General features: G+C 51.5%; 1 protein-coding gene across 6 annotated transcripts in view; it reads left to right on the plus strand.

Moving 5' to 3' along the window:
- The window catches only part of PHKA2 (phosphorylase kinase regulatory subunit alpha 2), a 73,143-nt gene extending 65,911 nt beyond the window's left edge, over positions 1 to 7,232 (plus strand). For 4 of the 6 annotated variants that reach the window (XM_073902017.1, XM_073902020.1, XM_073902016.1 and 1 more), the window contains 5 exons: positions 1,070 to 1,123; positions 2,936 to 3,106; positions 5,189 to 5,242; positions 5,869 to 6,069; positions 6,564 to 7,232. In XM_073902017.1, the coding sequence (XP_073758118.1) occupies positions 1,070 to 1,123; positions 2,936 to 3,106; positions 5,189 to 5,242; positions 5,869 to 6,069; positions 6,564 to 6,734 (651 nt within the window). In that variant the 3' untranslated portion in view covers positions 6,735 to 7,232. The remainder of the gene's footprint in view (positions 1 to 1,069; positions 1,124 to 2,935; positions 3,107 to 5,188; positions 5,243 to 5,868; positions 6,070 to 6,563) is intronic. The other 2 variants (XM_073902018.1, XM_073902019.1) reach the window with 1 other exon arrangement.
- Positions 7,233 to 27,955: the final 20,723 nt, after the last annotated feature.

Raw genomic sequence — 27,955 nt, forward strand, 5'->3', positions numbered from 1 at the left:
TGTGTGGGGTGTGTGTGGTTGTGTGTGGCGTGTGGGGTGTGGTGTGTGGGGGGTGTGTGTGTGTACTTTAACCCTGGAAGGAAAGCAGTGTAAGGATACTGTTCTTTCCCAGTACCTTCAGGACCCGCTTCTTCCTAAGCACTCCGGAAAGTTGGAAGCCCTGTGACTGAGCAGGCGTAGAGGAGTTGTAGAGTGACATATCGATTCTCTATGCTGTCTCTGCAGCTAGCTTAGGCTCTTTCCAAGTCAGGAACCAACTTTCCAAACATCTTCCTTTGCTAGCCACTCGGTGGCACCATACCCCGATCGTGGCTCACTGTGGGTGAATATGGGTGGTTCCTTCTGCCTCCATTTAATACTGTCCTTGTATATTATGGGGACAAAATGATCTTCTTTGCTAGGTTTAGATTCAGCCAGTACAAGTTTTATACTTGGCCACTTACATCAAGGAAATATATTATTCTCTCTCCCAAATTTTATAGATGCCTTGGCATTTTAAATTTCGACTCTTTTTTTGCAAGAACACCACGGGTGCACAGTTTGTGCTCAGGCACTATCCCCATGCCAGTTAAGGATACATTATAGATTTTTAGATGAGGAAATACTTGTTTGGCCAAAGGTCATCAGCCTTCTCTTACTTGTTCATTTAATAAATATCTATCTAATGCCAGTAGGGGCCCAGACGCTAAATGCTGGTTATGGGTAGGTATTTTATTGATCTCTACAGATTTTCACAACTCTTAACATAAAAGATGAGCATTTTGTGGCTAGGACTTTAGAAAATAGTGTCCTAACTTGATGAGACAGATCCACATAGGACTAGAATGGGTAATGTTTCATACTCCCGAGAAAGAGCAGTGCCCAGGTCTGCCGTGGCACGGAGCCCCGAGCTCTGCGCTGGCGGGCGTCTGGGGCTCTTTGCCTGGACGGTGAGTGAGAACTTCTGCCTGCCCGCCGCCTCTGCTCCTTCTTGCCGCGGGGGTTTTCGATGCTGTTCTGTGTTCCTCCTCCCTGCTTGCGTCCTTTGGTGTCACTGCACATGACTGAGTGGACTCTCTTTGTTTTGTAGCTGTTTTCTGTGAGCCAGGCCGTGTCCAGCAGTGCGCATTCCTCCAAGTCTGCGGTAAACCACGCATCCCGACTGCTCTCCTCACCGCCTCCTCGTTTGTGGTGTCTGAGTCCTCTTGTTGCCCTTCCCGTGCACCCACCTCATCCCTAGCTCCCACAGCTTTGAACAGGTTTAAGTTTTCATGTGACTGTCATTATGAAGAGGGTCTAGAAGGAAAGCCAAGAAGTTCTTGATTTGAGCTTTGTCCAGGAGCTTCTGGAACCTTCGGGGCATTGGTTCTGTGCCTTTCTTCTGAGCTGTGGTGGTGAGCCACTGCCTGCACGTGCTGAGGAGCACCTTATACTCACAACACCCTGGCTTGGCTTGAGGCCCCAGATCAAGTGGAGGAGTAGGAAATATTCTAATTGCAGAAGCGAGTCTTAATCTTCCTCTTGAAACTAGAAGGAGAAAACCAGCTGAGTCATTGATGAGTGTGGCTGTAATTACTTTTATTTGTATCTAATTGTTGCCGTATTTAAATGGCAGTAATGAACCCCATGGAATAACCCAGCCTAACAGCCTTTTCAAAATAAGATCCGATGAAGTCAAAATGAGTACATAGGGAAAACTCCTGCCTCCTGCCCTGCTAGCATGCTTACCATTTGGATTTCATTTTTAAACCTTTAAGTTTGATGTTGTGCATTGAGAAATGAAGGTATGAGATAGTTCGGAACAAGATAACGTGGAAGGATGAAAGTTACCCTCTACTGCCCTGTAGACGTGCAGGTTAGAATCCATCCTCCGGCAGAAAGCAGGCTTGTGAGCTCTGCTGCGGGGAGGGGTGCGGCGTGGCCTCGCCCCCCACCCCACCCCCCACCCCACGGAGCTAGCTCAGCTTTCAGGTCCTCTGGCTCCAGACCCCCACAGAGAGCCTCTGTGAGCTGCATCTGCAGTTGGGGGCGGGCCCTGCCCCAGCACCTGGCTCTCCAAGGCCAGAGTAAGGCCAGCCTCAGGCCACGAGGTGGGAATGAGATGACGCACTCCCTCTGCTTCAGCAAAGCCCGTGTTCTGGCTGGGCGGCCGCCATCAGCCCCGGTGAGGATGGAGCCCCGTGCTGAGAACAGGCGAACAAAGGGATTCAAAGGCACTGGTGGATATACTGTCATCTTGGAGGCCCCACTACTAAATAAGGATTCCCAGCCTTTACTGTTTGTCTTTCCCTCCAGAGCAACCCCTCTCCCCCTTCCCCCATATTTTTATGTGCTGCGTTGTCTGTGGCACCTGCAGTACGGGGAGGTGACCCCTGCCCCTCTGGGGCACGGTGCAAGAAGAGTGGGCACTTCGGCATTCATCGGCCTGGGGGGCTCTTTCGCAGCCCTCCTGCAGCAATGCCAGAGGGCCTTGGGACAGCTGTGTCCCATGTGCACTTACCACAAGCCAGGCGTGCTTTCAAGGTTTTTTGTATCTTCATTCAGGGAGTGCTCACGGCTCTCCGAAGCAGGTCTGCCTGTGACCCGTTGTACAGGGGAAGCCGAGGCCCAGAGCTGTTGTTCGGATGGAGGCAGCGGTGTTGACTTGGGAGTCACAGCCTGACCCCAGGGGCCGCACTCTCCCCTGCTTGGTCTGCCCTGTGAGGTCAAGGTCCTTTGATGTTGTACTACGTCTCGAGGGCTGGAAGGAGGACACAAAAGGAGATCAGTAACCAAACCCGTACAGAATTAATCCAGCTTCCAGAAATGGCCAGAGTTAAACCAAGGAACTATGTTCCTTTCTGAGCATGTGGTCTGTGTTTTGATGAGTTTGCTGAGTCATCCCTCATGCTGGCCAGCAGTCTCGTGGGGTACCGGCTCTGAGGTTTCTAAAGACCATGCGCGGTCTGTCTTGCAGAGGTCCAGCACCCCATCCTCGCCCACTGGCACTTCATCATCAGACTCAGGCGGGCACCACATTGGCTGGGGGGAGCGCCAGGGCCAGTGGCTACGCAGGAGAAGGCTGGACGGAGCCATCAACAGGGTCCCTGTGGGATTCTACCAGAAGGTGTGGAAGATCCTTCAGAAGGTAAGCTTGGCCACTGTACGCCATTTCACTGGCCTTGTCGCTGGGAGCACACACTCCTAGGGAAACAAACCACCCCCTTAATTCCTTTGTGAGGCATGGTGGCACCTGCAGGTATCAGCGTGTGGCTGCAGAGCCAGCAGATACGGCCCCCGAACTTGGGTAGCCCCCAGCCTAGAGCAGGGTTTCTTCACCTCTGATGTTTGGCACCACTGACATTCGGGGCCGGGTAATTCTTTCTTTGTGGGAGCTCTTCTGTGTATTGTGGGATGTTAAGCAACATCCCTGGCCTCCACCCACTAGATGCCAGTAGCACCCCCATGCCCACCCCTAGTTGTGAGAATCAAAAATATCTCCAGGCATTGCCAAGTGTCCCCTAGGCAGCAGATTGTCCTGGCTGAGAACTGCCGGCTGAAACCACAGCAAATTAGATCAGGCGGCAAGCCCAAGTTGTGTGGGACCACCTTGGACATATTTCTGGAACATAGAAAAGTCAGAAGATAGACAAAAACTGCAGAAGGGGGGGGGGGAGACTTTTGGATGTGACGTAGGTGACCTACAATGGCAGCCCCAGGCCTTAGCTTCCTGCGTGTACAGGACAGGTGTGGTGTCTACACCATTCAGCAACTTGATGTGAGCACCTCCTGTGGCTGTAGGGCACCGTGTCAGGCCCCAGGTGCTCCAAGGCACAATCCCCACATACCTGGGGCCGCCTCTGCCTCTCCACCTAGAGGATGGGGACCCCAAACCCACTCCCTTTAGCCAGCTGCCCCCTGTGCCTGTGGCCATCCGACAGGGCTGCATTTCCCAGCGGCCTAGGGCTGTGGCGGTATCAACGGAGGTCATCAGAAGCCACAGCCTGCACTGCACACACCAGAGCACAGCAGAGTCCGCCTGCGCACGTGAGCAAGGAGGGGGCAGCGGCGAAGCCACGCCCCTTTGCTCTGTGCGCCCCCCCCCCCCCCCGAGCCCTTTTGTGTCCCCCCGGGGCCCCCCCCCCCCCCCCAGCTCCTCTTTCCTAATACCCAGGCACGGACTGCCTCAGTTAAAAGCTTCAGTGCAAATTAAGAACCAGGGGGTAGTACTGGTTTTGGTTTTTTTTTGTTTTGTTTTAAACGATTTTTGTTAGCTCGTTTCACCATAGGAGAGGAGAGGAAAGTCATCCCGAAGGAGCACACACCACAAGCCCCTTCCCAAGGTCACAGCACCTTTCAGCCATTTTGTTTCTGGGGCCGGGGCCCCTGGTCCATGAGGGAGCTTCAGCATGTCTGCTTTGTGGGGACGGAGGTCTTCATGGCGCTGAGCATGGGGAGGTCGGAATGGTCCCTGTCCTCAAGCAGCTGGCCCCACACGGTAGCGGAGCCCACAAGAGCCGTTCGCCGCCTCCGCTCACGAGGCCCGGGCGTTTGCCGCTACCCTGTCCTCAGCCCGCCAGGGCCCTGGGATTTAGAAGGCAGCCAATTCGAATTAGACTAGAACAAACTTCCTAGAAAAACCTCCCCACTCTTCCTGGGGCATCATACGCTTCCATCCAGACTTATCCTAGTTCAATACCAAGACACTTTTATTATGAAAAAGCAGCGTTTTGTGTCGAGCCGGCACTTGATATTTATATACAAGGGTGTGCGTGTGCACGTCTGTGCATGTGCTCGAGTCTTTTGTGATTGGTGCTTATTATAGTAATCTCAAAAATAGATGCCTGCAAAGGCACAGAAGTATCACTTCGCCAGCAGGAGCCATGAAAATCTCCCTTTATGTGGCACCAAAGGGGGCCTCACAGCCGCCAGGGCCTGGTTGCCAAGTGAAATGCGGAGCTTCCACAGAGGAGGACCCAGCAGCTCCCTGGGGCATTGTTCGCACACAATCTGAAAGATGCCTGCTGCCTCCCTAGAATTGCTCCATCGAAAACACAGCCTGTGGGCAGTGAGAACAAGCTCTCTAAAAATAACGCTAGCAGTCTGGCGTGTTCAGCCCTCATGCAGGTTTCCAGAGCAGAGGGACTTGAGTGTGTGCGAACGTGTGTGCACATTTACTAATCAGGTTCTGGAATCTGACTGAACCGTGCTGTGTGTGTTCTGCCTCCAGTGCCACGGTCTGTCCATCGATGGTTACGTGCTCCCATCGTCAACGACGAGAGAGGTATGACGGGAGAACGCCAGTGCCCACCTCCTGCGGGTCTCCCCCCAGTGCTCTAGGGCGTGCTTCCCACCTTTGTCAGCATCGCCTTTTCTTTGGCCCCTCAGAAACTGCATATCTGTCAAGAGCTTTACCTTTGCCCTTTAAGGCACTATTAAGAGAAGAAGGAAGCTGCATGCCCCACACGTCGGAGCCCCGTGCAGCCTCCTCCAGCCCCCTCCGCCGAGAACAGTCATCTTTCTGGTTTCCTTTCCCCGAGTTATTCTTTCACAGACTGAGTACTTAGTTTTTACCCCGCCCAAGACCCAGTGCTATATGCCACAAGGAGTGATGAAGAAAGAGGAATAAACAAAGGGCCCTGTCCCCTGGATGTCCCAGTCCAGTGGGGTAGGTAAATCAAGTTAGGACAAGGCCAACTCCAACCTCCCCCCCCCCCACCTCCCACACCTCGAAGTTGTCTGCCTCCTGCTCCAGAAGGTTCTGGCTGGTGGCATCAAGAATGTGGCCAGAAAGGCAGCATTTGGGCTGAGCCCTGGAGCCAATGGGTGCCATGGCCAGCGCTGGGATCAGGGCTGGCTGTCCTCGGCTCCCTCCTGACCCCCCCCGCCCCCCGTCGGTCCCTTTGGCAGATGACCCCCCAGGAGATCAAGTTTGCCGTCCACGTCGAGTCGGTGCTGAACCGTGTGCCGCAGCCCGAGTACCGGCAGCTGCTGGTGGAGGCCATCATGGTGCTGACGCTGCTCTCAGACACCAACATGAACAGCATCGGGGGCATCATCCACGTGGACCAGATCGTGCAGATGGCCAATCAGCTGTTCCTGCAGGACCAGGTGGGTGTGCCCAGTCCCGCCCAGTCACCCCCGAGCTGAGGTGAGGACAGAGGCAAGGTAGCAGGTTGGCTGGCATGTATCTCTGTCAAGGCTGAGGATTCTGTGTCCAGTAGGAAACACTATTCTCAAAGAAAATGGCATCACAGATGGTGGAAAACTGTCGACCGTTTGGTTAGAAAATGGCACAGTGGCCACTTGAGTCTGTCTGTTTCCAAAGATCTTTACATTTCCCATTTTGGCATAGGTTTGAGTGCCGGCGTTGAGGTAGGAGGAAGCGTCCTCTCGTTACAGAGTTGGTAACGCACTGCGGACGAGGGCACGCGGGAGCACAGTGTAGTACCCGGAGGAGAGGCTGGGTGTCACCCCCGGGCACTCTGGGCTCCTGCCCTTGGGCTTAGAGCCCTTCTCTGGGGGCTGTTGGCTTCCAGCACATACGGTCATCCCAGGGCCTGAGAGGGAACTCTGTTCATTCTTTGCCTCTTTTCCTGCTGCAGATGTCAATCGGAGCCATGGACACCCTGGAGAAAGACCAAGCCACAGGCATTTGCCACTTCTTTTATGACAGTGCTCCAAGTGGCGCTTATGGGACAATGACCTACCTAACGAAGGCAGTGGCTTCTCATTTGCAGGAACTGCTGCCCAGTTCAGGCTGCCAGATGCAGTAGGGCCTCCCTGCTGTCAGTCTGTCACTTGCCCCCTAGCCTCGTCGGGAACCTTCTGTTCTCCACGGTCCCCTGTGTTGGCGCAAAAGCCTGTCCCATCAGAAACCCTGGCTGGGAGGAGGTGGCAGCAATGGACCTGAAACCAATGTGTGTCCAAGCCACAGAAAGAGCTGAGGAGTCCTGTGCTCCCCCCGGGAGTGCCATGGGATCGCTGTCTAGGTTCACTTTGCTGTAACATTTGCCGCAGCATCTGGTCTCGGAGTCTGAAGAGGAATTGGAATTTGGTCTCTTTTGAGGGCAGTGTGAATAGAAAAACCAGCTTAAATTGGCTCTCGCTGAGAGTTACTGAAATCAGTCGGATGTGCTAGTGACACATCTAAAGATGGGAAGATCCTTCCAGCAGCGGGCATGGACCTTGACAAGGGGAACATCTTAACAGGAGGCAGTCGGTCTGTGGACCAAACGGTTTACCAAGTAGAACAACTCTATCTTTCTGTGGAAGTTTGGTTTTCTTGTGCCTTGTTTTCTTTCTAGGGCTCGTGTTGTTTTTTTGGGCGTAGCTGCCTTTGTGCGACAGCATCCTCTCTTGCCGAGATTTAGAAAACTGCTTGCACTTAACTTTGCCTTGTGGTCTCAAGGATTTTATCCTGGCTCCTTATGAATTAGAGATTTCTTCTGCCTTATATAAAAAGAAAAATCCCACATCTTCTGGAATATAGCACAAAAAATAAAAAGGCAGGGGAGGTGCCAACTCTCCTTATAGCTGGGCCAACTGTTGTTTGGGGGCTGGAGCAGCAGGGAGTCCCTCTGGAAGGCCTGTATCCCCTACCCCCGCATGGGGTGACCACCGGAGGAGTACATGGTGCCAGGTGCCCAAGAGAGGAGTGGTGTGCACAGAGCCATTCCCCGGAGGCCTGGAATGTCGAGCAAGGACAGATCCTCATAGGGCAGGGCCTCGCCGTCTTTGGCCAATGTTTGCAATGTTTGGTGAATGGAGTGTCTCTCTAGGCACTGACTTACCTGGGGCAGGGGGCAGGGGGGCGGAATGGGACAACAACAGGGAACAGTTTGCGTGAATGATGGACTTTGGAGGCAAGCCGTCGCCCGGTGGTTAAATGGTGAGCTCCAGCTGCTGGAGGGTGACAGGTTAGATTTGTGATGACTCTGCCTCTGAAGTGGGAACATGGCCACTGGATCATTGTTGGCCCAGAAGCTTATGTGAAGGTGGAGAAAGCTGATGCTCTAGCTGCTTTGAGGGGACACGGAGGTGCCCTCCGTGGAGCTGCCCTCAGCAGATGCAGCGCTGATCCTTATTCTTGAAGCAGGAGAGGCAGGGTGGCCTTGTGTTCCTGGTACTTCTGCTAAAGAGCCTCTCTTCAGGCTGAGCCCCAGGGAGAGAGGGTCTAGAAACACAGGGCTCAGTGCTCCTCACCTGGGCTCAGTGGCGCATACGCGCCTTTGGGACCTTGTTTCCAATTCTTGGAAGCACAGTACTTTCTTTGCTGAGGCATGGCGTAGTTACATAAAGAACCACCCCAGAATCCGTCAGTTTCTGCTCCCGCGGACTTCTCCTCCCCTTCTCTTCTTTCCCTTCCCTAATCGTGTCAGCACACGTTGCACACTTTCCGTGCCAGGTGTGGGAACACAAAGCTGCAGGAGATGTGACTCGGCGCTTGAGGACCTCAGCCCGGCAGGGAAGGCAGAGTGTGGTGGGGTCGGTGGCCGAGACCCAGCACGCCGTGGGACCGGAAGGTGGGGCCTGCCCGCAGCGCTGGCGTCGGAGCCGAGCTCAGAGACCGTGCGGGCCGCCTGGCCTCCGGCTCCTGCCCACGTGGCACATGGCCTGGCCTGGCGCCATGTTCCCCCACGCTCGTGCGGTGCTTCCTGCTCGTGCCCCGTCTTGCCCGGGAGGCCTGTCTGGTCCCGTGCGCCTCCAAGGGTCCGGGGCTGGGAGGTGGGCCCGGCTAGTCTGGTTTCAGAGTGGCAATTTCATAACCTTTATTTTTGGGGTCTTGAAAACATGCCTAGCATGGACGGGGCTCATGTAGTTCACCCGATCGACTTCCTGGAGGATCGTTTCAAACGCGATGTAAGAAAGGCACAAGCCGTGAAAGTCCTGGTTGTTTCTTGGGAGAGAGAGCTCAAGAAGAGTTACAGCCTTCCAGAACGAGCCAGATGCTAATTTAGAACATCACCTGCCTGATGACGTGCAAAACCGCAGATGCCGCGTTCGGGCTCACCAACGGGGATGCGGGCCGGCAGGAGCGCCATAATAGGCAACTCAACGGAGCCTTCGAGTCACTCTTTTGAAGCCTCTTTCAAATGAAATCCTGAAATAGTATCGCATTTCCACAGGCATCAAGCTGTCAGCTTCAAAGAAGGAGAACAGCCTTCTGAGGCTTGATCCCTTTCACGAGCAGCTGAGGCCCACGCCGCAGAGAGGAACAGATGCTCGAGGGGGATGGCAGAGGCCCCATGCTGCCACCATCCCGGCCCCGGCCCGCTGGGCTTCCACGCCAGGAGGGCGCAGCCGGCAGCCCCTGCTGCTTGTCCCTCTACCCTTCCGTAGAGCAGAAAGGCCGGTTTTGACCTTTATTGGGCCTGGGAGGTAGCATATTCTTTCTCTGAGCCGGGAACAAACATTTCTTTTAACATCCATTGAAAATCTGTTGGCCGCCGCACCTGCTGCTCACCTCGGCTTTGACCCAGGTGAAGCCAGCAGCAAGGACAAAGGTTCTGTCTCAGAGTCAGACTGGCCTTCCGGCCTGGCTCTGGGACCTGGGGGTGAGTGAGGTAGCCTCTGTGCACCCCAGTTTGCCCATCTGTCAAAGGTGCACAAGGCCTGCAGGCTGGCACGGGGCTACGTGTGAGGGAATCACAGGGATTCCCTTCTACTCCCTGCCTCTGGCAGTCAGAGCCTGGGGCTCCCCGTTCACAAGAATCCAGATTTGCCCAATGGCAACCCCCAGCCAGGCCAGGGGCCAGAGGAACACGGGTCTCCAGTTCATGCCCGTGTCTCATGGGGTGGGCATCTGTCAGTTTTCTGGGGCCTAGTGAACGGAAGGAGATTGTTATACATTAGGTGCCTAAATAGAATTTAAATGCTCTCTGTGTTTAAAAAAAAAGAAAAAAGGAAAAGAAAAAAGACCAGAAGATCAGGAGGCAAGAGAAACAGTTTGTCAGCTGATTGATGCCATTTATTTCTGGACAAGACGACAGGAGGCTCAGCCTCCCTTGATGTAAATTATAGCAGAACCATGCTCAGTTCTATAGACCCGCGCGCGCAAATGTGGCAAATAGCTTTTGTCTTCCCTACTTCTTCGTTGTCAGAGGGTACAAAAGCCTCCCACCCCTCGCCTCGGTGCCATTATCTTTCAAGGTGACCCTTACGCCTTTGAAGTCCCTGCCATCTATTGTGCGTGTCTCTCTACTCTTTGCATGCTCCCAGAATGCCTGTTCGCCCAGCCTTGACCACTGATTGCTCTGCTTGCCGGGGAAGGTAAAGCCGCACTGTCACCCTCTTAAAGCCCAGTGCCCCCTTGTCCCCCTCCAAGCCGTTCAGGAAAAGCCACCGAGTTAGCCAAGAGGGTTCTCTGAGGCATGAGAAGAACTGAAACCACCGGAGACCATTCTGGAGTCTAACACACGGGAGTGTCTGATGGTTTGGGAGAGAGAACAATTCCACCAGAAAACAACTGTGTGTGTGTTTTTCAGGAACATATGTGCAATTTTGGCAAAAACGGCTTCTCAGACGGAGTGGGGTAATCAGAACCAGTGAACTCTGAAGTCACGTGACGCGTCCCTCCGCCTTACTGCAATCTGCCAGCTATTCTGAAACATGAATTGCTCAGAAAGCATTTACTGTGGCCTACTTCAAGCCGGGCGTTGCTCGGCTCGCAGGAATATGGACAAGCGCGGGGGGTGAAAAAACGCCGCCCAGTCGTGAAGGCCTCTGCGGAAGGACACTGCCCAGCCTCCTGGGATGCCTTCCCGCCACAGGCCTCCCAGGCCACCCCCTAGTTGTCCATTCTGCCTTGGTAACGTGTGTTGCAGAGAGGCTTGCTGCAGGGGGGCAGGGGAGCAGGGCCACGGGCGGTAGCTCAGGGCGGAGGGGAGAAGGGTTTCATCGTACAGCAGCTCTGGGGGGGACTGTGTCTGGAAGGCGGAAGGAAGTAAGCAAGTGCCCAAGACGGACCTTCCTCCACTCCTCCTGAGACGCCAACAAGCTCCCGGAGCACCCCTGCTCTGCGACCGTTCGGGGAGCTGGAAAGGAGAGGCCATCAGGTGACTGAGGGGCGCTGCCCCCGTCTCCCGCCCCAGACCGCCTGCCGCCCAGCTGTCGGCCTGCCTCTGCCTGCGCCACGTCCAGTGCCGGGGGGCCCCGAGCCCCGTGTGTCGTGGACGGCAGGGGCGCCGAGGCTGGAAACCGTCCCCAGGGCTCGCCTTCAGGCAAGCCTTTGCCTGGCTCCCACCTGCCCTCGCAGAAGGCTTCTCCCTGTCCCCAGCCGAGAGGGCTCAGGCCGCAAGCACCCGCCCGCCTTTCAAGTGGGGGCCTTAGAAAGTACGGGAAAGACTGGGGCTGAGGCCTTCAGGTTCTGCAAATCGCTCAAAGGCTTCTTCCTCTGCACTTTAAATAGATGTGCTGTGCTGAGTTTTAAATTTGACACATTTCTTTTTTCGAACTTAAAAAAAGCACAATGGAAAGCAAGCAAGCAACGTAGTGACTCATCCTCGGGAGAAAGGGAACGGCTCCCTGATCAGAAGCAGTGGTCAGGGGAACGTTCCAGGAGACTGCCCGGGGTTGTGTACCATAAAGGGGAGAGAGTGGAAATACGTTGGGAACAGGTGAGGCCCACAGGATTGGCTCTGAGGAGTCCCTAGAATAAGCGTCTTCCGAGGGTCTCATTTCTGGGCCAGCCTCAGGTGTCTTGGAAGGACGGAGGAAGGTGGCAGAGATTTCCAACTGTACATCCCTCAGATATTGGTAAAGAACGAACCTATCTTCATCATACCTTTGCTTAGTTACCGGACCATTATTAGCACCAGGATTTTACAGATGGGGAAACTGAGGCTCAACAGGCGTGTGGCTTGCATAAATTCTCCCACTTTAGATCCAGATTGAAGTCTGTGTTTCAAGACTCCATGTTTACCCAGATCTGGGCAAAGAACACTGCACTGCCTTTACAAATTTACCTCAGAAGAGAGACTCATTTCCTTGGTTTACACAAGGTTTGGATGGTACATATGGGGAGAAGTATTGCAAGGGACAGGAAGTCTCAGTTTAGCATACAGAGATTTAAAACAAAAAACAAAAAACAAAAAAACCCAACGCAGCTTAAGATGATCCCAATCCTGTTTGCAAACGGGCAGCCTGGTGCAGCGTGACACACTCCACCCAACTCAAGGACCGGACACACCCATCCGAGAAGCACTCTGAGTGCCTGGAGTGCATGTCGGGGCCAGGGCGAGACTTAACAGTGCTGTGGGCTTAGTCCTTGCCTGCCCCTCTGTGGCCCTCGGCTCCCCAGCTAAAGCAGGGAGGCCAGGTCCTGCTCCATTTTCTCTAAGGGTTTCAAATCAGAAGAAAGGCAGTCAGTGCTTTGGGAACTGCAAAGCTCTTAACAACTAGAGTACCTATTCATGTAGTCCCTGCCACCCTAGAGACCTTGGCCGATGGTCAGCCTTCTGCAAAATTGTGATGGAGGCAGCGTTTGGCTTAAGGTGTCACACCTGGTCCTGACCACCTCCTGGGTGCTCTGGCCCTTTCCCTCCTGGGTGCTCTGGGGTCAGCCAGGCCTGAAGTCAGGTCTCCGGGTTGCTGCTCAGGCCTAGGTACCTTCGGATGATACAGTCTCTTGGTGCTGCGGTTTGATCCTCTGTGAAATGGGGTGGCGGTTATATAAGCTGTTGTCACTGGGTGGTACCAAATATTGGATAAAGTATGTAATGTATATATATAGTCACATCTGATAACATATATAAGCCACTGGCGTATGGCAGAGGCTCAGTAGACAGTGGCTGCAGGTACCCCCCTGCTCTGGTGGCGCCCCACTTAGGTCTGCACACTTCTGATCCCCATGGGAGGCAGCCCAGGTGCTTATGAATGTGGGCTTTGGACTCAGGCTACTTTTAAGCTGTGCAGCCGTGGATGGCCATGGACATGAGATCACTCTCTGAGCTGCGTTTCCTCGTTTGTCACATGGGGATAATAGTGCTCGTCATGTAAGGTTGTGGAGGACCACTGACAGATAATGGGAATTAAAAAAAAAAAAAAAAAAACCATTTAGAGCAGTCTATCAGGACTGCAACCTGGCAAAGCTTGGGTTGGCCTAATTTAGGCATCAGTTACTAACACTCTAGAGAGGTCAAGGTTACTATCCACTGCTCTGCCCTGAGCAGGGCTCTCTGCTGTGGACCAAGCATGAAGCAGGGCGGATGGAGGGAGGGGATGGCGCTTTTGGGAGGAGGAGCGGAGAGCTTCAAAGCCCTATTTTCATTACCTTCTGAATTCCTTCTTCCTCTTACAATCTGTCACCAAGGGCCTGGTGTGAAAAGAGAGGTCTGGAGTCCGCTCCCCTAGTTGGGAGAGGTACTGAGGCCTTTGGAGAAGAAAGCGCCTGGGATGCGCACAGTCGTGGGGCCGGACCACATAGGTGGGCCAGTCCACCCCACCGGGACGGCAGCCCCAGAGGGCCTGGGGCCCGGGAGCGGGCGGTGCACATGGCTGCTTTGCCTGAAACCACGGGAGCCGCCTTGCGTACAGAACAGCCAAGACCACGGGCCCAAGCTGGGGCTGGTGGGCCAGGCCCCAGTCCTCCATAAACTGGGGTTCCCATCCTTGCCCCTCCACCTCATACGGTTGTTGCAAGGATTAAACATATTAATATTCTTAAAGTGCTTGGATATCACTTGGTACCATAGTAAGTGCTAAATAAATGTTTGCTTAATAAAAACAAATCAGACAGTGAAGGTAACCATTGAGTGAGTCCCTGTTTAAACACGACCCCCGAGGGCCTCCGCTACCCTTCTGTCCTCACTCCAGCCAGTCTCCTTTGTCCTCTGAGAGGCTCCGGTGGAAGTTTTAGAGGAAAGCAGCCTTGCAGGCCCTTTCAGAGGCATTTGCATTGCCGGTCCCTTTTTAGTTTCAGCAAAAGCTCTCACTTGGGGAATTCTTAGCCTCTGGCCTAGACAGTGTGGCAGAGGGAGGACAGCGGAGGGTAAAGGGTCCACAACCTCCACCTGGAGGGTTTTCTGCCTCAGTGCGGGCTGGCACTGTGCACTCTGGAGGCCCGTCTGCTCCCAGGACTCGAAACGGCAGGATCCTACAACTGGACAAATTCTTCAGTAATCTCTGGCTACTTTGAGCTGTACATCATGGACTACGTAGCCATCAGTAGCTCAGACAATAAAGACATGGATCTACTTTAGCAAGAAGTCTGGCGCTGGGAAGTTGTGGGGTTGGAGCCGTGGTTCAACAATGGCATAAAGGATCCGTGCCCTTCCCATCTTCCTTCCCCAGCCTCTTCAGAGTGTGGCGTTTTCTCCTGTGGTTGCAAGATGGCTGCCACAGCTCAAGACATCCCACGCTTAAAAGACAACATTCCAATCAGGAAGGAGGGCAGAGCGTTCTTCTTGAGCTTTTCTCTCTCTCCCACTTCCCCCCACCACCTCCCTCCCCTTAGCAGACTTTCCCTTAATTCTCATTGGCCAGAAATGAGTCACATACCAATTTTAGACTGATCACTGGCAAAACCAATAAGGATTAACAGGACAGCTTTAGGAACTATGGTAGTTCTAAATCTAGAACTTCCGTGGATCTGGGGGTAGAAGCCACCTTCTGAGACCTCACCTGTCACAGCTGACACAAAGCTGGGGTTCTGTGAATGAGGAAGAAGGGGGATGGCTGCTGGATGGGCAACCCAGAGCCTGTCGTGAGCACTTAGCCCCCAGGTCATCGTCTTGGCCTCTCTCATGCTTCCTGAAATTTCTCGTGCCTTATCCAGAGCCCTTTGCGGCTTGGGGTGAGCTGTTGTTCACTAATTACTTTGGATTTTTCTACTTGTTTCCGTCAACTCTAACCCTTCCCCCCCCCCCCACCGCCACATTCTTAACCTCCCTGCACGATGGGATAAAGCACAGAAACAAGGTAAGACACCCCAGTGGAGGAGAAAAAGTTAGAAACAAGCTACAGGGAACGAGGGTCACACGACCCAGACCGCCGGTTAGAAGACATGCCAACTGGATTAATACAGAGAGGTGTGTGCTGTTTAGCAGCACGTGAACACGAAAGAGGGACAGTAAAAGGATGAAAAAGGCCTTGTCAGGCAGGTGGTAACCAGAAGCAAGCTGTGGGGACATCGGCTAAAGTAGACTTGAGGACAAAAAGTAGTATTAGGGATGAAAAGGCTGACTACATGAGGATAAAAGATGAAATTCACCAAGAAGAGATTTCCATTTTAAACACGACGTACTCAGTAAAATCGCTTCAGCATATGTCAAGGAAGCATTATGAGAACCATGAGGAGGAGCTGATGGATCCGTCCTCACAATGGGAACGCATGTCTTGACTACTGCTAAGCCGAGCGGCCCAACAGCTCATCAAGGACAGAAGATCCAAAGGACACAATCAACGACCTTTATCTAATGGACACGTACACAGGCCTATGCGACACTTCCAGAATACACATTTGGCTTCTCCACGTACACTTGGAGCATTAAAATGGTGATTATATAATAAGACATAAAGAAGGAACTAGTTAAAAATAAATACACAGACCACGATCTCTGACCTTTTAAAAGGTAAATGATGCCAATACATTTCGAAATGTTGTTTAAATTGATAACTCCCAAGCTAAAGAAGTCATGAAACCTTCAAAATATCCAAAAGTCAATGAAAAAGAAACTATCACGTATCAAAGCTTGTGAGATACGAAAAACCCAGTGCTTTGAGGGAAATTTATTACCTTAAATGCTTATGTTAGAAAAGAGGAGAGCCTCCAGATTAATGAGCGAGGTTTCCCTTTTAAGAAATTAGACAAAGAACAAAGACAATAAAAATAAGCCACAGATTATTAAAGATACAAGAGAGATCCACGAAGCCAAAAGTTACCCTTTTAGGAAAAGTAACAAAATAGGTAAACCTCTGTCAAGGTTGCTCAAAATATTATGGATGAAAAGGGGGGCATGACTACAGGAAAACCAGATGTTTAAAAAAGGATAATAAAAGAGCAGCAGCAAATTCATCAACATGCCGCGATCTTGCAACGGAGACCAGAAGAGGGGTTGGCGACGCTCGCGAGGCCGAGCTTATGAGGGCTTCCCCAGTCTGTGCACAAGATGGCGTTTCCTGAGGGATTCAGAATGAATGAACCACTGCGATGCAACAACATGGGTGGATCTTAGCATCTTAGCAATACAGCAGGATGTCCAAAAAGCCTGCAGACGGTAGGACACCCTTTTTCTAAAATGAAAAAAATCTATCTGTATACTTTCTAGGAACACACACAGATGCAACGAACAAAGAGAAAAGCAAGGGGGAGAACAAAGTGTGGGGGCTGGGGAGATGGGGATGGGGTGACGTGGGGACGACCTGACCCGGTGGAAGTGATTGTCAGGCTTTTTGTTCAGGGTAGTGGGTTTGCATGAGATTATTAAAAATGGCTAGCTAAATAAGTAAATTGAAGCAGGTCATGCTGCCCCGATGAGGAATGAGGAACATAGGCTGACGGGAGAAAAGAAAGAGACAGAAAAGCTAGCGAGCGTGCAATCATTACTACATTTTCCCCGGAACCTCAGAGCTGGTGCAGTTGCTGTGGGGGGTGGGAGGGGTGGGGGAGCCTCAAGGCTTTCCCCCCCCCCCCGCCCAGCCCCCCCCCCCCCAGCTGGCGCCTCTGCAAGGAGATGCGGCAAGTGAGCTGCTGGTGGGACTCAGCCACCGCTCGGCTCAGCTTTCCCTGCTTACTGGAACCATCTGCAGCTCAGGATTCAAATTTGACCCTGCGTGATAGAAAACTAACCGCCAGAGAGGAGGATTTCTGAGAGGGCGGGACCGGCCCGAGGGTAAAAGGGCCAGGGGACAGGCCTCCACGAGCTGTGAAAGATCATGTGGGCGTCTCTAGAAGGCAAGAGCCACCCTAATAGCTGTTGGCCACCGGCTAGGCCAGGCCAAGGTTCAGAGGGGGGGCCCTCTGGAGGCCTCCTGCCCTCTGAGGGGATGTCGGTCATCACAGGGACAGGTGGTAGGGACCAGTTGACTTCCTCGAAGGGCTAGAGAGGCAGGAGTGGGAGCCCCAGGGCGAACCCAGACATCATCAGCCTGGGTGGCACCAGAAGAGGCTGCAGGGTGCAGGCCCAGCCCGCTGAGACCAGGACAAGAGGGGCAGAGATCAACGCAAGGACGTGGCGCGTCACGGGGTGGGCAGCAGAGCTCAGCGGTTAAGAGCCTGGATCTCGGGGCTGGAGTCTGGGCTCGAATCCCCGCTCTAAGCCCAGGTTGCTGGGGTCCTGCGCGCGTCGCTCGACCACTTCGGGCCATACTTTCCTAGGTCACACTCCTTGACACACATTTAGTGAGCGCCCACTACGTGCCAGGCACTGATCTGGGCACACGGGACGCCTCGGTGAGCGAGACAGCAGCTCCTCCCTTGTGGGAGCCTGACTTCCAGCAGAGACGGACGGTCAACGATAACCGCGATGAAGGCCGTCACGAGGGAGGCTGGACAGGGAGGCCATCTCCGAAGCACGGCAGAAAGAAAGGCCAGCGTGTGGGAGTCAGGCCGCAGCATTAAACAGGGTGCTGAGGCTAGGGGTCGCGAGGAAAAGGTTTGAACCAGGACGTGAAAGGGTTGCGGGAGAGTGCCGGGGGCTCTGGGGACAGACAGCCGGAGCAGGGGCCCTTGCCCTGCGAGCGGAGTGACCCCTGGTGCTGTGTTGTGCCCGAGCAGAGGGAGGGAGAGCTGAGGTGGCCGTGAGGCCAGAGAGCCCCCCCCGGGGGGGCAGATCACACAGGGCCTCAGAGGGCATTAGAAGGACTTGCCCTTGAGTCTGAAACTGCAAACCATTGTGGAGTTCTGCGCAGAGCCAGGACCTAACATAACTTACGTTTTAAAGAGGGTCAACCCGGGAAGTGGGGGGGGGCGGCGAGAGAAGCAGGGGTGAGTGCAGTCACGGACGGGCAGAGAGGATGGTAGCGTGACCCAGGGTGGTGGCACAGGACCTGGTGACCAGGGTCGGATCCTGGAGGCATGTCGACGAGAAAGCCAAGACGATTTGCTGACAGACGAGGTGGGCAGGGAGTGCACGAGGCGGGGTGGCCACGAGGGGTTTGGCGGGCGCGGGCGACACACAGCAGGGGTTGTCTGGCGTTGCGGGGGGGCATGTTGAATTCGACAGGATTCTGGGCCATCCAGTCCCAGCAGTTCTGGTCTTCGGGGGGCTGCTGTGAAGGTGAAGCGGGGTCATGGCCCTGAGGTGCTGGGGCCCATGGTGGCCGTGCGCCAAGCCCCAGGTCCTCAGAGCGGCCGTGCTGCCTGGGAGGGGGACCATCCACACGTTCGGGGGAGGAACTGTGATCGGCACTGGTCCCTCCACAGGAAGCACCTTCTCCACTCCCAAAGGACGACGTGGCCCTGGCTGCTGACTGGAACTGGGACCCATGTCAAGGCCAGCCAGCATCCCCGCTTGCCGGGGCCCCACTAGCGGGGAGAGGAGCTGTGCGCCCGGGGCCTCATGCAGGTCCCTGTACGTTTCCCACCCGAGTCACGGCCCTGTCCCTCAGGGATCGGCCCCGCCACAGTCAACATTTGGAGAGGTCACTGACGTTTTGAAATCAGGAGCTGGGGGTCTGCTCGTTCCGACTCATCCAGCATGCCAACAGACAGCTGGCCAGTGAAGGGCACCCGCCCTGCTTTTCTGAAAGCAGAAGGGACGGTGCTGCTCCGAGAGGCAGCCCCAGGGCGGTACTGACTGAGCACGGAGTTGCTGGCGAGTCTCTACTAGGCGAGCCAATGGAATGAGAAATGCTAAATGTAACTGCCAGGATGGCCTGGCCAACAAGTTCAAACCCCAGGAGATACACAGACGGCTCAAGGGCAGGCCCTGGGTCAGGAAACCAGGGGCCACTGATGTCCAGAGCCCTGCCAAGGTGGGGCGCCCTTCCAGGACCAGGAGTGCCCCCTTAGCAGGCCCAGAGGCGCTGTCCCTCTTACAGATGTGTCACGATGACCCACAGGCTGTTTCCTGCCACACAGACCCTGGCAAAGCAAAGCAGCACCTGTGCCAACTCCCTGGGAGGGACCAAGAGAAGACTGAGCCGTGGAGGCCATTCTCCTAAGGACCGCTGCCCCCCAGGGACCTCCCGCACCTCCTGAGGGGCCGGCCTCTGTGCCCTGTGCCATTCGCCCCACTCAAAGGATCCTCTTTCCTCAGAAAGTGACCCAAGGCTGAGGGGGAGGCACCTGCCTAGGAGGTCATGACCCCGGCCCCCCACACCACCTGCGGCAGCCAGGGATGGGCCCACGGTTCCAGCCCCCTCCACGGCAGGACTGCTGACACTCAGGGCTCCCCAGGGGTACCTGGGGTATGGCTGTGAGGGGTCAGTACCCAGCAGTCCCAGAAGCTGGGCGGTGGGGGCATCGAGACGAAGGCGATGTGCATGGCCACCAACAGTGGCTTCCTGGGGGAGGCCCACCGCGTGCAGGACAAGAAACTGAGGCTCCAAATGCTCGAGTCGTTCGTCCAGAGACTTTCACAGCCCCTTGGTGGCAAAGGGGGAGAAGCTGTGTAACTTCAGAGGCCTCGTAGGGTTACCAGAGTTAGCAAACGAAGAAACACAGGATGCCCAGTCAGATTGGAGTTTCAGATAAACAACAAATACAATTTTGGTACCAGCATGTCCCAGTTAATATCTGGGACATGCTGGTACTAAACAATTATTCATCACCTGGATTTCGAAGCTAACTGGGCGCCCTGTATCGTATCCGGCAACCCTGACGTCGGCGGTGTCAGGCCGCCCTCTGTCCCGGAGGCCGGTTGGTGTGAATGACGCGCAATGCCAGCTACTGGGGCCACCGTTCCGGTCCCCCCGAAGTGCTGGCGGCGGGGGGCAGGGGCCGTGGCTACTGGTTAGCCCGACACCAGGGCTGGAAGTGTGGGCGCATCTCTTCTTCTGTGAGCCGACCCCCTTCAAGCGCGGACACTCCCAGCGCTGGCATGGAGCCCGATAAGCGGGCGGGGGGTGGGGAAGGCACGGTCCCTGCACTTGGCAGCAGCCTTGGGCTTCCCGCCATCCTCGCGCCGGGGCAGCCTTGACGAAATCCTCTCCCTCCCTCAGTCCCTCACTTGCACCCACACACCGGCACTCCGGAGTCTCAGCACCAGCCTCTGCACGGAGGGGAAACCCAAGAGGCAGACACCCCGGTGGGCCTGGGACCAACCACGAAGCTTCATCGGCCCATTGGAGGAAGCCGCCCTCCTTGCGGAGGTCCCCTCAAGAGCCGTCCAGCACGTGTGAGAGGACAAATGGCCCCCGCAGCAAGCCATCTCCAGCGCCCCCCACCCCTGTCCCCCCCCCCGGGGGGGGGGCATCTCAGCTCGTGCTGCATCGCCCAGGGAGTGAGGGATGGGGTGCACTCGGAAGCTCACCAAGGCAGCAGTGAATCGAGGCTATAATTAAATCAGACTGTGAACATATTGTTCACGGAAACCTTAGCAGAGCGTGAGTCATGATGGTGAAGTGAATCACACAGCCTCAGAGTTTCCGTTTATATCTCCTCCATTTGGGGTCTTTATACTTCGGTTCCAGATCCTGGGCCCTCTCCACCTGCATTCCTTCTCCCTCCTTGGGAGAAAGCCTCAAGCGGGCTGTGGCTAAGGGCCTGGGGTCCAGCGGGGCAGCCTTGAAGGAGGAGAGCAGGAGTGGGGCCCGGCCAGGACCGAGGCGGCCCCCCTCACCAGCACCAGGGGTGGATGCCCTCGGGGTGGGGGGAATGCAGCCCTTTCAACCATTGCTAGTATCCTCCAGGGTTGGTTTGGGTGGGGTTTTTTGTTTGGTTTTCTTCAAGTCAAATTTAGTGAGAGTGAAGAGGTGGAAACTCCAGGTTAAAATGGAGTTTCCTGATCCTTGTGCAGTTTTTGGTTAACTCAGCTCCCAGGACGGTTCCCAGGCCACACAGCCCAGTGAGCACGCGGACCCCGGGCCGGCAGCAGGCTCGCCGCCCCCTCCACAGAGTTCCGGGCTCTGGGTACCTGGCTTGGTCTGTGGCCATCAAGCAGGAGTGACGAGAAAAGCGCTTACCGCCTGCCATGGCTGAGGGAGTAAGGAGTTAATATGCAGGGCGCCTCAGAACGGCAGGGCCTCGAGGAAGTGCGAACTGTGGGAGCTTTGGTCTGCGGCCGACCTCTGGTGTCAGCACGGAGGGAACAGAGCCACGCTCGCTTCGCAGACAGCCACAGACAGGAGTCACAGGCGGCCGGAACTGCCAAGGGCCTTCCTGGTCTCCTGTCCCAGTCGTATTTTTTTATTTTGTTAGTCACCATATAATACATTAGTTTTTGATGTAGTGATCCATGATTCATTGTTTGCGTATGACACCCAGTGCTCCATGCAGTACATGCCCTCCTTACTACCCGTCACCGGGCTAACCCATCCCCCCACCCCCCTCCCCTCTAACACCCTCAGTTTGTTTCTCAGAGTCCACGGTCTCTCATGGTTCGTCTCTCCCTCCGATTCCCCCCCCTTCATTTTTCCCTTCCTTCTCCTAATGTCCTCCATGCTGTTCCTTATGTTCCACAAATAAGTGAAACCATATGATAATTGACTTTCTCTGCCTGACTTAGTTCACTTAGCATAATCTCCTCCAGTCCCATCCACGTTGACGTAAAAGTTGGGAATTCATCCTTTCTGATGGCTGAGTAATAGTCTATTGTACATATGGACCAGTCGTTTTTGTCACAGGTGAGGAGACCCAAGCCCCATCTCCCTCCCATTAGTGAGCAAGCCGGAGCAGAAGGGTCCTCTGACACCCCTTCCCGAGCTCTGTCACGTGCGGGTCATGCGGCCGCTCACCATTCTCGGGGAAGGCAGCAGGTTTTCCGCCATAGAAGACGGCACCTGATGAGGAACCGGCTGCCACTTGGAGCCACACCAGGCTTTGTCAGCAGGGGCCCCCACAACCACAACACAACCACCCTCATCACACACGTCCAGGCCACCGCAAGTTGCAACCCTGTCATCTTATGCAGACCCTCACACGAGTCCCAGGAGGCTGGGGGGGGGGGGGGCTCTGCCCCTCCAGCAGATTCCCTGGGAGCTATTTAATCTACTCAGACCCAACATGTACGTGGCCTCAGAAATCCCCAACTTTTTTCCAACAGGGATGTTTTCATTATCACGCCATGTTCCCTATGCTTTGAAGGATTTTATCTAGCAAGCTGCAAGTGATAAGTAAATTAATTTGTTCTCCTGTAATTTATTAATTGGAGACCAACATAATGGCCAAATGAAGTTTCTGTTCAGCAAGGATAAATGGTGTTCCCAAGCTGAGGAGCTGGGATTCCTGCCAAAAGCAAAGAAATGTGACATTTTTCTTGGCCCGAGATAGCTTACTGAAGCTCCATGAACAGTCTCAGAGAGCTTTATAAAATGACATCTTGTGGACTCGTGTTAAGATGACTGCCCTCTCAGGAGGCCTAGGGACCCCAGGAGGGGAGCCGTGGGCTCTGATCCCACCATGGCAGTCCCCCTTAGGATAATGGTCGGGCACAGACCCAAGGAGGCAGCAGTGCAGGACAGGAAGAGACCCAATAGCCGATGCTGGGAAGAGGGTCTCCAGGCTGTGCTTAAGGCAGAGACTGCCCACTCTGAAGATTCATGGCCTTCGTCCTTTGGTGACAGCCCCTAAAGCCATAGGGGCCCTCGGAAGGCCACCTTCCTAAAGTTCTGGACACAGCCTGAACATCTGCGCCAGCTCTGATATGCTCAGAATTCAAAGGTATAACTCTCGACTAGTAAAGACACATTCCTAAAAGGGCAGGAAATCCAGGACTCTCCCACAGGGCCTCCTGAACATCATAGCTAACAGGCCTGTGGTTCTGGCCACACCAGGCCCATGAAGCCATGTGACACTGAGGATCCACCCTTCCTACGGGAGCTGCTCAGTTCTGGCTCACTAAGACCATCACCAATGTGCTCCAGGAGACAGTGACAGACTCTGACCCTAAGCTGATCTGAACATGAGCCGGGTTTAGTTAGTTAGAAATGCTTGGCTTTGCTAGGAATCCCTGGTATTGTGGAAAGGTCCCTGGGATTAGAGTCACGAGGACATTGGTTTGACTTTCAATTCCGTGAATTTCTCTGCCTCTTTGTCACTTAAAACTCTCATGTAAAAAACTTACAACACACACACACACACACACACACACACAAAACTACACACCTAGAAGTTCCATTAAAACTCTCTATAGTCTCTATTACTGTAGGGGGAAATGGAATGAATGGCAACTTAATCAAACTAGAAAAAATAGAGGGGAAAATCCCCAGTTTAATAAACAGAGTAAGATGAGTAAAGTAAAATCAAGCATATTATTTAATTCACCAAAATTAGCTAAAGTGAATTTACCCAATAAAAAACAAAGACTGGGGGTGACTGGGTGGCTCAGTCGTTAAGCATCTGCCTTTGGCTCAGGTCATGATCCCAGGGTCCTGGGATCGAGCCCCGCATCGGGCTCCCTGCTCGGCGGGAAGCCTGCTTCTCCCTCTCCCACTCCCCCTGCTTGTGTTCCCTCTCTCGCTCTGTCTCTGTCAAATAAATAAATAAAGTCTTTAAACAAACAAACAAAAAAAGACTGTCAGAGTTAAAAATAAAAATCTAGGTTTATTCTGCTTAGAAGAAAAACACATGAAATAAAGTGACAAAGGAGGATTGAAAATAAAATGCCAAAAAGATGTAAGAAAAATGTTAAGAAGCAGGAAAAACAGAGGTAAAGAGAAAATTAATGCTCAAAACACTAAATAGGATCAAAAAGGATGCTGTATGATTAAAAATACAATTAAGCACATATAATACTCAAACTTATGTGCATTCAATAACATAGATGCCAAAATCATAAGGGGAAAAAAAACCCTTTAGAAATGCAAATAGAATATAATAAAAATACAGTGATGGAAGGATGTTTTAATTCATCTCTTTCAGGATTAGATATATCTTATTTAATTTTTATTTTATCTTTAGAGAGAGAGAGAGAAAGAGCCGGGGCAGAGGCAGAAGGAGAGGGAGAGAATCCTAACCAGACTCCACACCCAGTGCGGAGCCACATGCGGGGCTCAAACTCATGACCCTGGGATCATGACCTGAGCCGAAATCAGGAGTCGGAAGCTTAACTGAGCCACCCAGGCGCCCCAGAATTGGGTATATATAATAAGCAAAAAAATCAGTAGGAGCATAGATGAAGTGACTGATACAACTAATAATTTGGGGTAACAAATACATAGAGAGCCTGACTTCAGATGGAAAATGTACACTTTGCATGTCCATGAAATATTTACAGAAATAGATCAGGTACATGACCACAAAGAAAATTTTATTAAATCTATTAAAAAGAAAAACCACAAGCCCAACGTAGTACCACTTAGGCCAAGTACCCAAGCCAGGGCTTAAGATGTATTCTAATTGCAGTTTCAACCTCCCCAAGAAATGTAGTCTTACTTAACTGGTCAGTCAAGAACCTTCTGAAGGGTGCCAATGAGTCCGCCCTGTGGGCCCTGTCCATCCCCCAAAAAGGAGGTAATCTGCATGGTAAGATCCCTCTGCTTTCCCCCCCTAAGGGAAAGCACCTGGCCTGGAACAATCCTTTTACTTATGACTTTCTTATTCGACCCTCCTATAAAACCCTTCCATTATGTACAACTCCTCTGAGCTCCCCTCTATTTGCTAGATGGGATGCTCCCCAATTCATGAATCATTTAATAATACCAATTAGAGCTCCAAATTTATTCAGTTGGAGTTTGTTTTTTAACAAATTTTTAAGGGATAATTAAGAATGAAATATTCATGGAATGTTTTAAATGTGTAAAGAAAGACCCTCCTAGAAACCCTTTAAAGAGGAAATTCAAAAATAAATTACTGCCTATAATCTAAAAAGGAGAAAAGTTTTATTGCCTAAAATTTACAGGACACAGAGAAAGCAGGTCTTAAAGGAAAATTAATAGTTTAAATGTCTTCATTATTTTTAAAAATGTCGGACCTATACCAAACTTAAGACATTAGAAAAAGAATGGCAAAATAATAACCAGAACACGGAAGAGAGAATGTATACAGATAAAAGCTGAAAGAAATGAAATAGACAACAAATATCCCTCCCCCAAAATAGCTCAAGGGAAAAACAAACTGGTACTTAGAAAAGACAAATAATAGAATCTTGCAAGCCCCTGGCAAGACAGATCAAAGCCAAATGAAAACAAGCCCAAGTTCCCAAGAGGAGGAATACGAAAGGTGACCTACCCACAGATTTAGCAGAAATTAAAACAATCAAGAACAGTTACAAGTAAATTTGAACAACTTAAAGGACATGAATGATATCTTTACAAAACACAGGCCACCAGCACAGACCAACTCTCCTTTGGAGAGTGGCAGTCTATCATGAAAAAGGCACCAGGCCCGCATAGGCCCACTGCTGAGTTTTATCCAACTTTTAGTGGACAAGTGAGTCCAGTGCTCTATCTGCTTTTCTCAAACTGAATGTGGACACAAGTGATACGGGGCTCTCTTCAAAATGTAGACTGAGATTTAGTAGATCTGGAGGGGGCCTGAGATTCTGCCTTTCTAACCAGCTCCCAGGTGAAGTGGATGCTGCTGGTTCATGGAACCCACTTGAGTAGCAAGGATTTAACTCTTTCAGGCAGTAGGGGAAAACAGATACAAAATTCCCCGGTTCACTTTACAAAGCTAGCAGTAACTTCAATACCAAAATCAGACAAAGCTCATTCTAACAACAGTAAGGTGCCCTCGACCTCAACTTCTTTTACAAATATGGATGGGAATTTTAAGCAACATTAGCAAACAGACTCTGGCATGAAATAAAAGATGTAGAAAGTGCTTCAATATGAAGAAACCTAGCAATATGATTCTATCAATAAACCAAGAGAAAACCATATAAGCAGCCCTTAATGCCAAGAGATGCTAAAAGCAGCCATTCCTAATAAAAAATTTAAGCAAAATAGGAATAGATGGAAACTATGTAAACAAAACTAAGAATATTTATTAAAAACCAACAACAAATACTTTAAAAGTCAAAACACTAAAAATGTTTACTTAAAATCAAGGAGAAGACAGGGATGCATACTAACACCATTATTATTTAATACTGTTTTGGGGCAGTAGTTCTCAACCCCAGATGCCCGTCAGAATCCTCTGGGAAGCTTTTCAAAAATATATACGAATTCAATCTCTGAGCCTAGGGGCCTGGCACTACAGTTTTTTAAAAAAGCTTCCTGGCTGATGTTCATACACAACCTGGAGTGAGAACCGGTCTCAGAGGCTTCAGCAAACGCAACATGTAAAGAAAATAAAATAGCAGGTATGATCATTGGGAAAGACATGGAGTTGCCAGATAAAATGCAGAATTTCAAACGAACAATGAATAATTTGGTAGGATAAGTATGTCCCAAGTATTGCATGGGACAAACTCATTCTAAAAAATTATTCATTATCTGAAATTCGTATTTAACTGGGAATTCTGCATTTTTTTTTTGCTATGTCTTGTAACCCTAAAAGTTAAATTAGTTCTGTTTATTAGTGTTAAAATTGTCTACCTTGAAAACCCAAGAGATCCTATTAAAAAAAAACCCCTTTACTATTATTAACAATATTTGATAAGGAGGCTAGATACCAAATATATTACAACACATAGCCTTTTTTTTTTCTCTAACAATAAGTACCTAGAAATGCAAATGGGGATGTTTTTCAGTTATAATAGTGGCAAAAAAACTATAAAATATTCAGGAATAAATTTAATACAAGAGACATAAGACCCATAAAAGAAATCCTATAATACCATATTAAAAGACAGAAAACAATCTATGAACAAGTGGAAGGTTATAATTGTTCTTAGATAGGAATACTTAATTAAAAATGTTAAATTTCCCAAATGTAATATATAAATTTCATTCAATTTCAATTAGAATCTTAACAGGACTTTTCTTGGAATTGTATAAGGTTATCTTTAAAGTTCATACAGAGAAATAAATGTCTGAGAATAGCTAAGAAAAGAACAAAAAGCACAGTGGAGGAGTCTTACCGCTTATCAGGGAATTCTATAAAGCCACAAAAATCAAATTAACATCAGTATGAAAGGAGACAAAAATTAATGAACTTATCTAGAAAATCTAGAATTAAATATTGGTATATTTGAGAAATTAGTATATGTCAAGTGTGGTGGTTCAATTCAGTGTCAAAGCATGGACTGTTCAATAAATGAGACTGAAATGACAGGGTACCCATATGGAAGAATATACAAATAAACCATATAGTATAGTATATAAAATAAACCCCTGGACATAAAGGCTTAATGCAAAGTTAGAAATCTTGCAAGAAAATCCAAGAGAGTAGGGGCGTCTGGGTGGCTCAGTCGATTAAGTACCTGACTCTTGGTTTTTGTCTCAGGTCATGATCTCAGAGTCATGGGATAGAGCCCCACATCAGGCTCTGTGCTCAGCAGGGAGTCTGCTTGAGATTCTCTCTCTCCCTTTCCCCGTGCCCCTCCCCACCTTGTTCTCTCTAAAATCAATCTTTAAAAAAAAAAAAAAGAAAAGAAAGAAAATCCAAGAGAGTAACTACATCATCTAGAGGGAATGAGAAGACTTTCTTCAAGTCCAGAAGTTACAAACACAAATATGCAGGGTCCGTAAGCCCACACCAGTTCCCCCCTGCCCCCAAAAATGAAAAGAAGTCATGGGGTCTTTTTGCCTTGTTTGGTTTTGCTCTTGTTTTTATCCTTTTCTTTCTTTCTTTTTTTTTATTATTGTGTTCTTTCTCTAAAAAGCCAGAGTTTATTTTTTTAAAAAGATTTTATTTATTTATTTGAGAGAGAGAATGAGAGATAGAGAGCATGAGGGGGGGAGGGTCAGAGGGAGAAGCAGACTCCCTGCTGAGCAGGGAGCCCGATGTGGGACTCGATCCCGGGACTCCAGGATCATGACCTGAGCCGAAGGCAGTCGCTTAACCAACTGA

The sequence above is a fragment of the Callorhinus ursinus genome, unplaced genomic scaffold, assembly GCF_003265705.2.
Source record: "Callorhinus ursinus isolate GAN/ISIS: 27379988/994484 unplaced genomic scaffold, GSC_fseal_2.0 scaffold16, whole genome shotgun sequence".
Classification (NCBI taxonomy): Eukaryota; Metazoa; Chordata; class Mammalia; order Carnivora; family Otariidae; genus Callorhinus; species Callorhinus ursinus.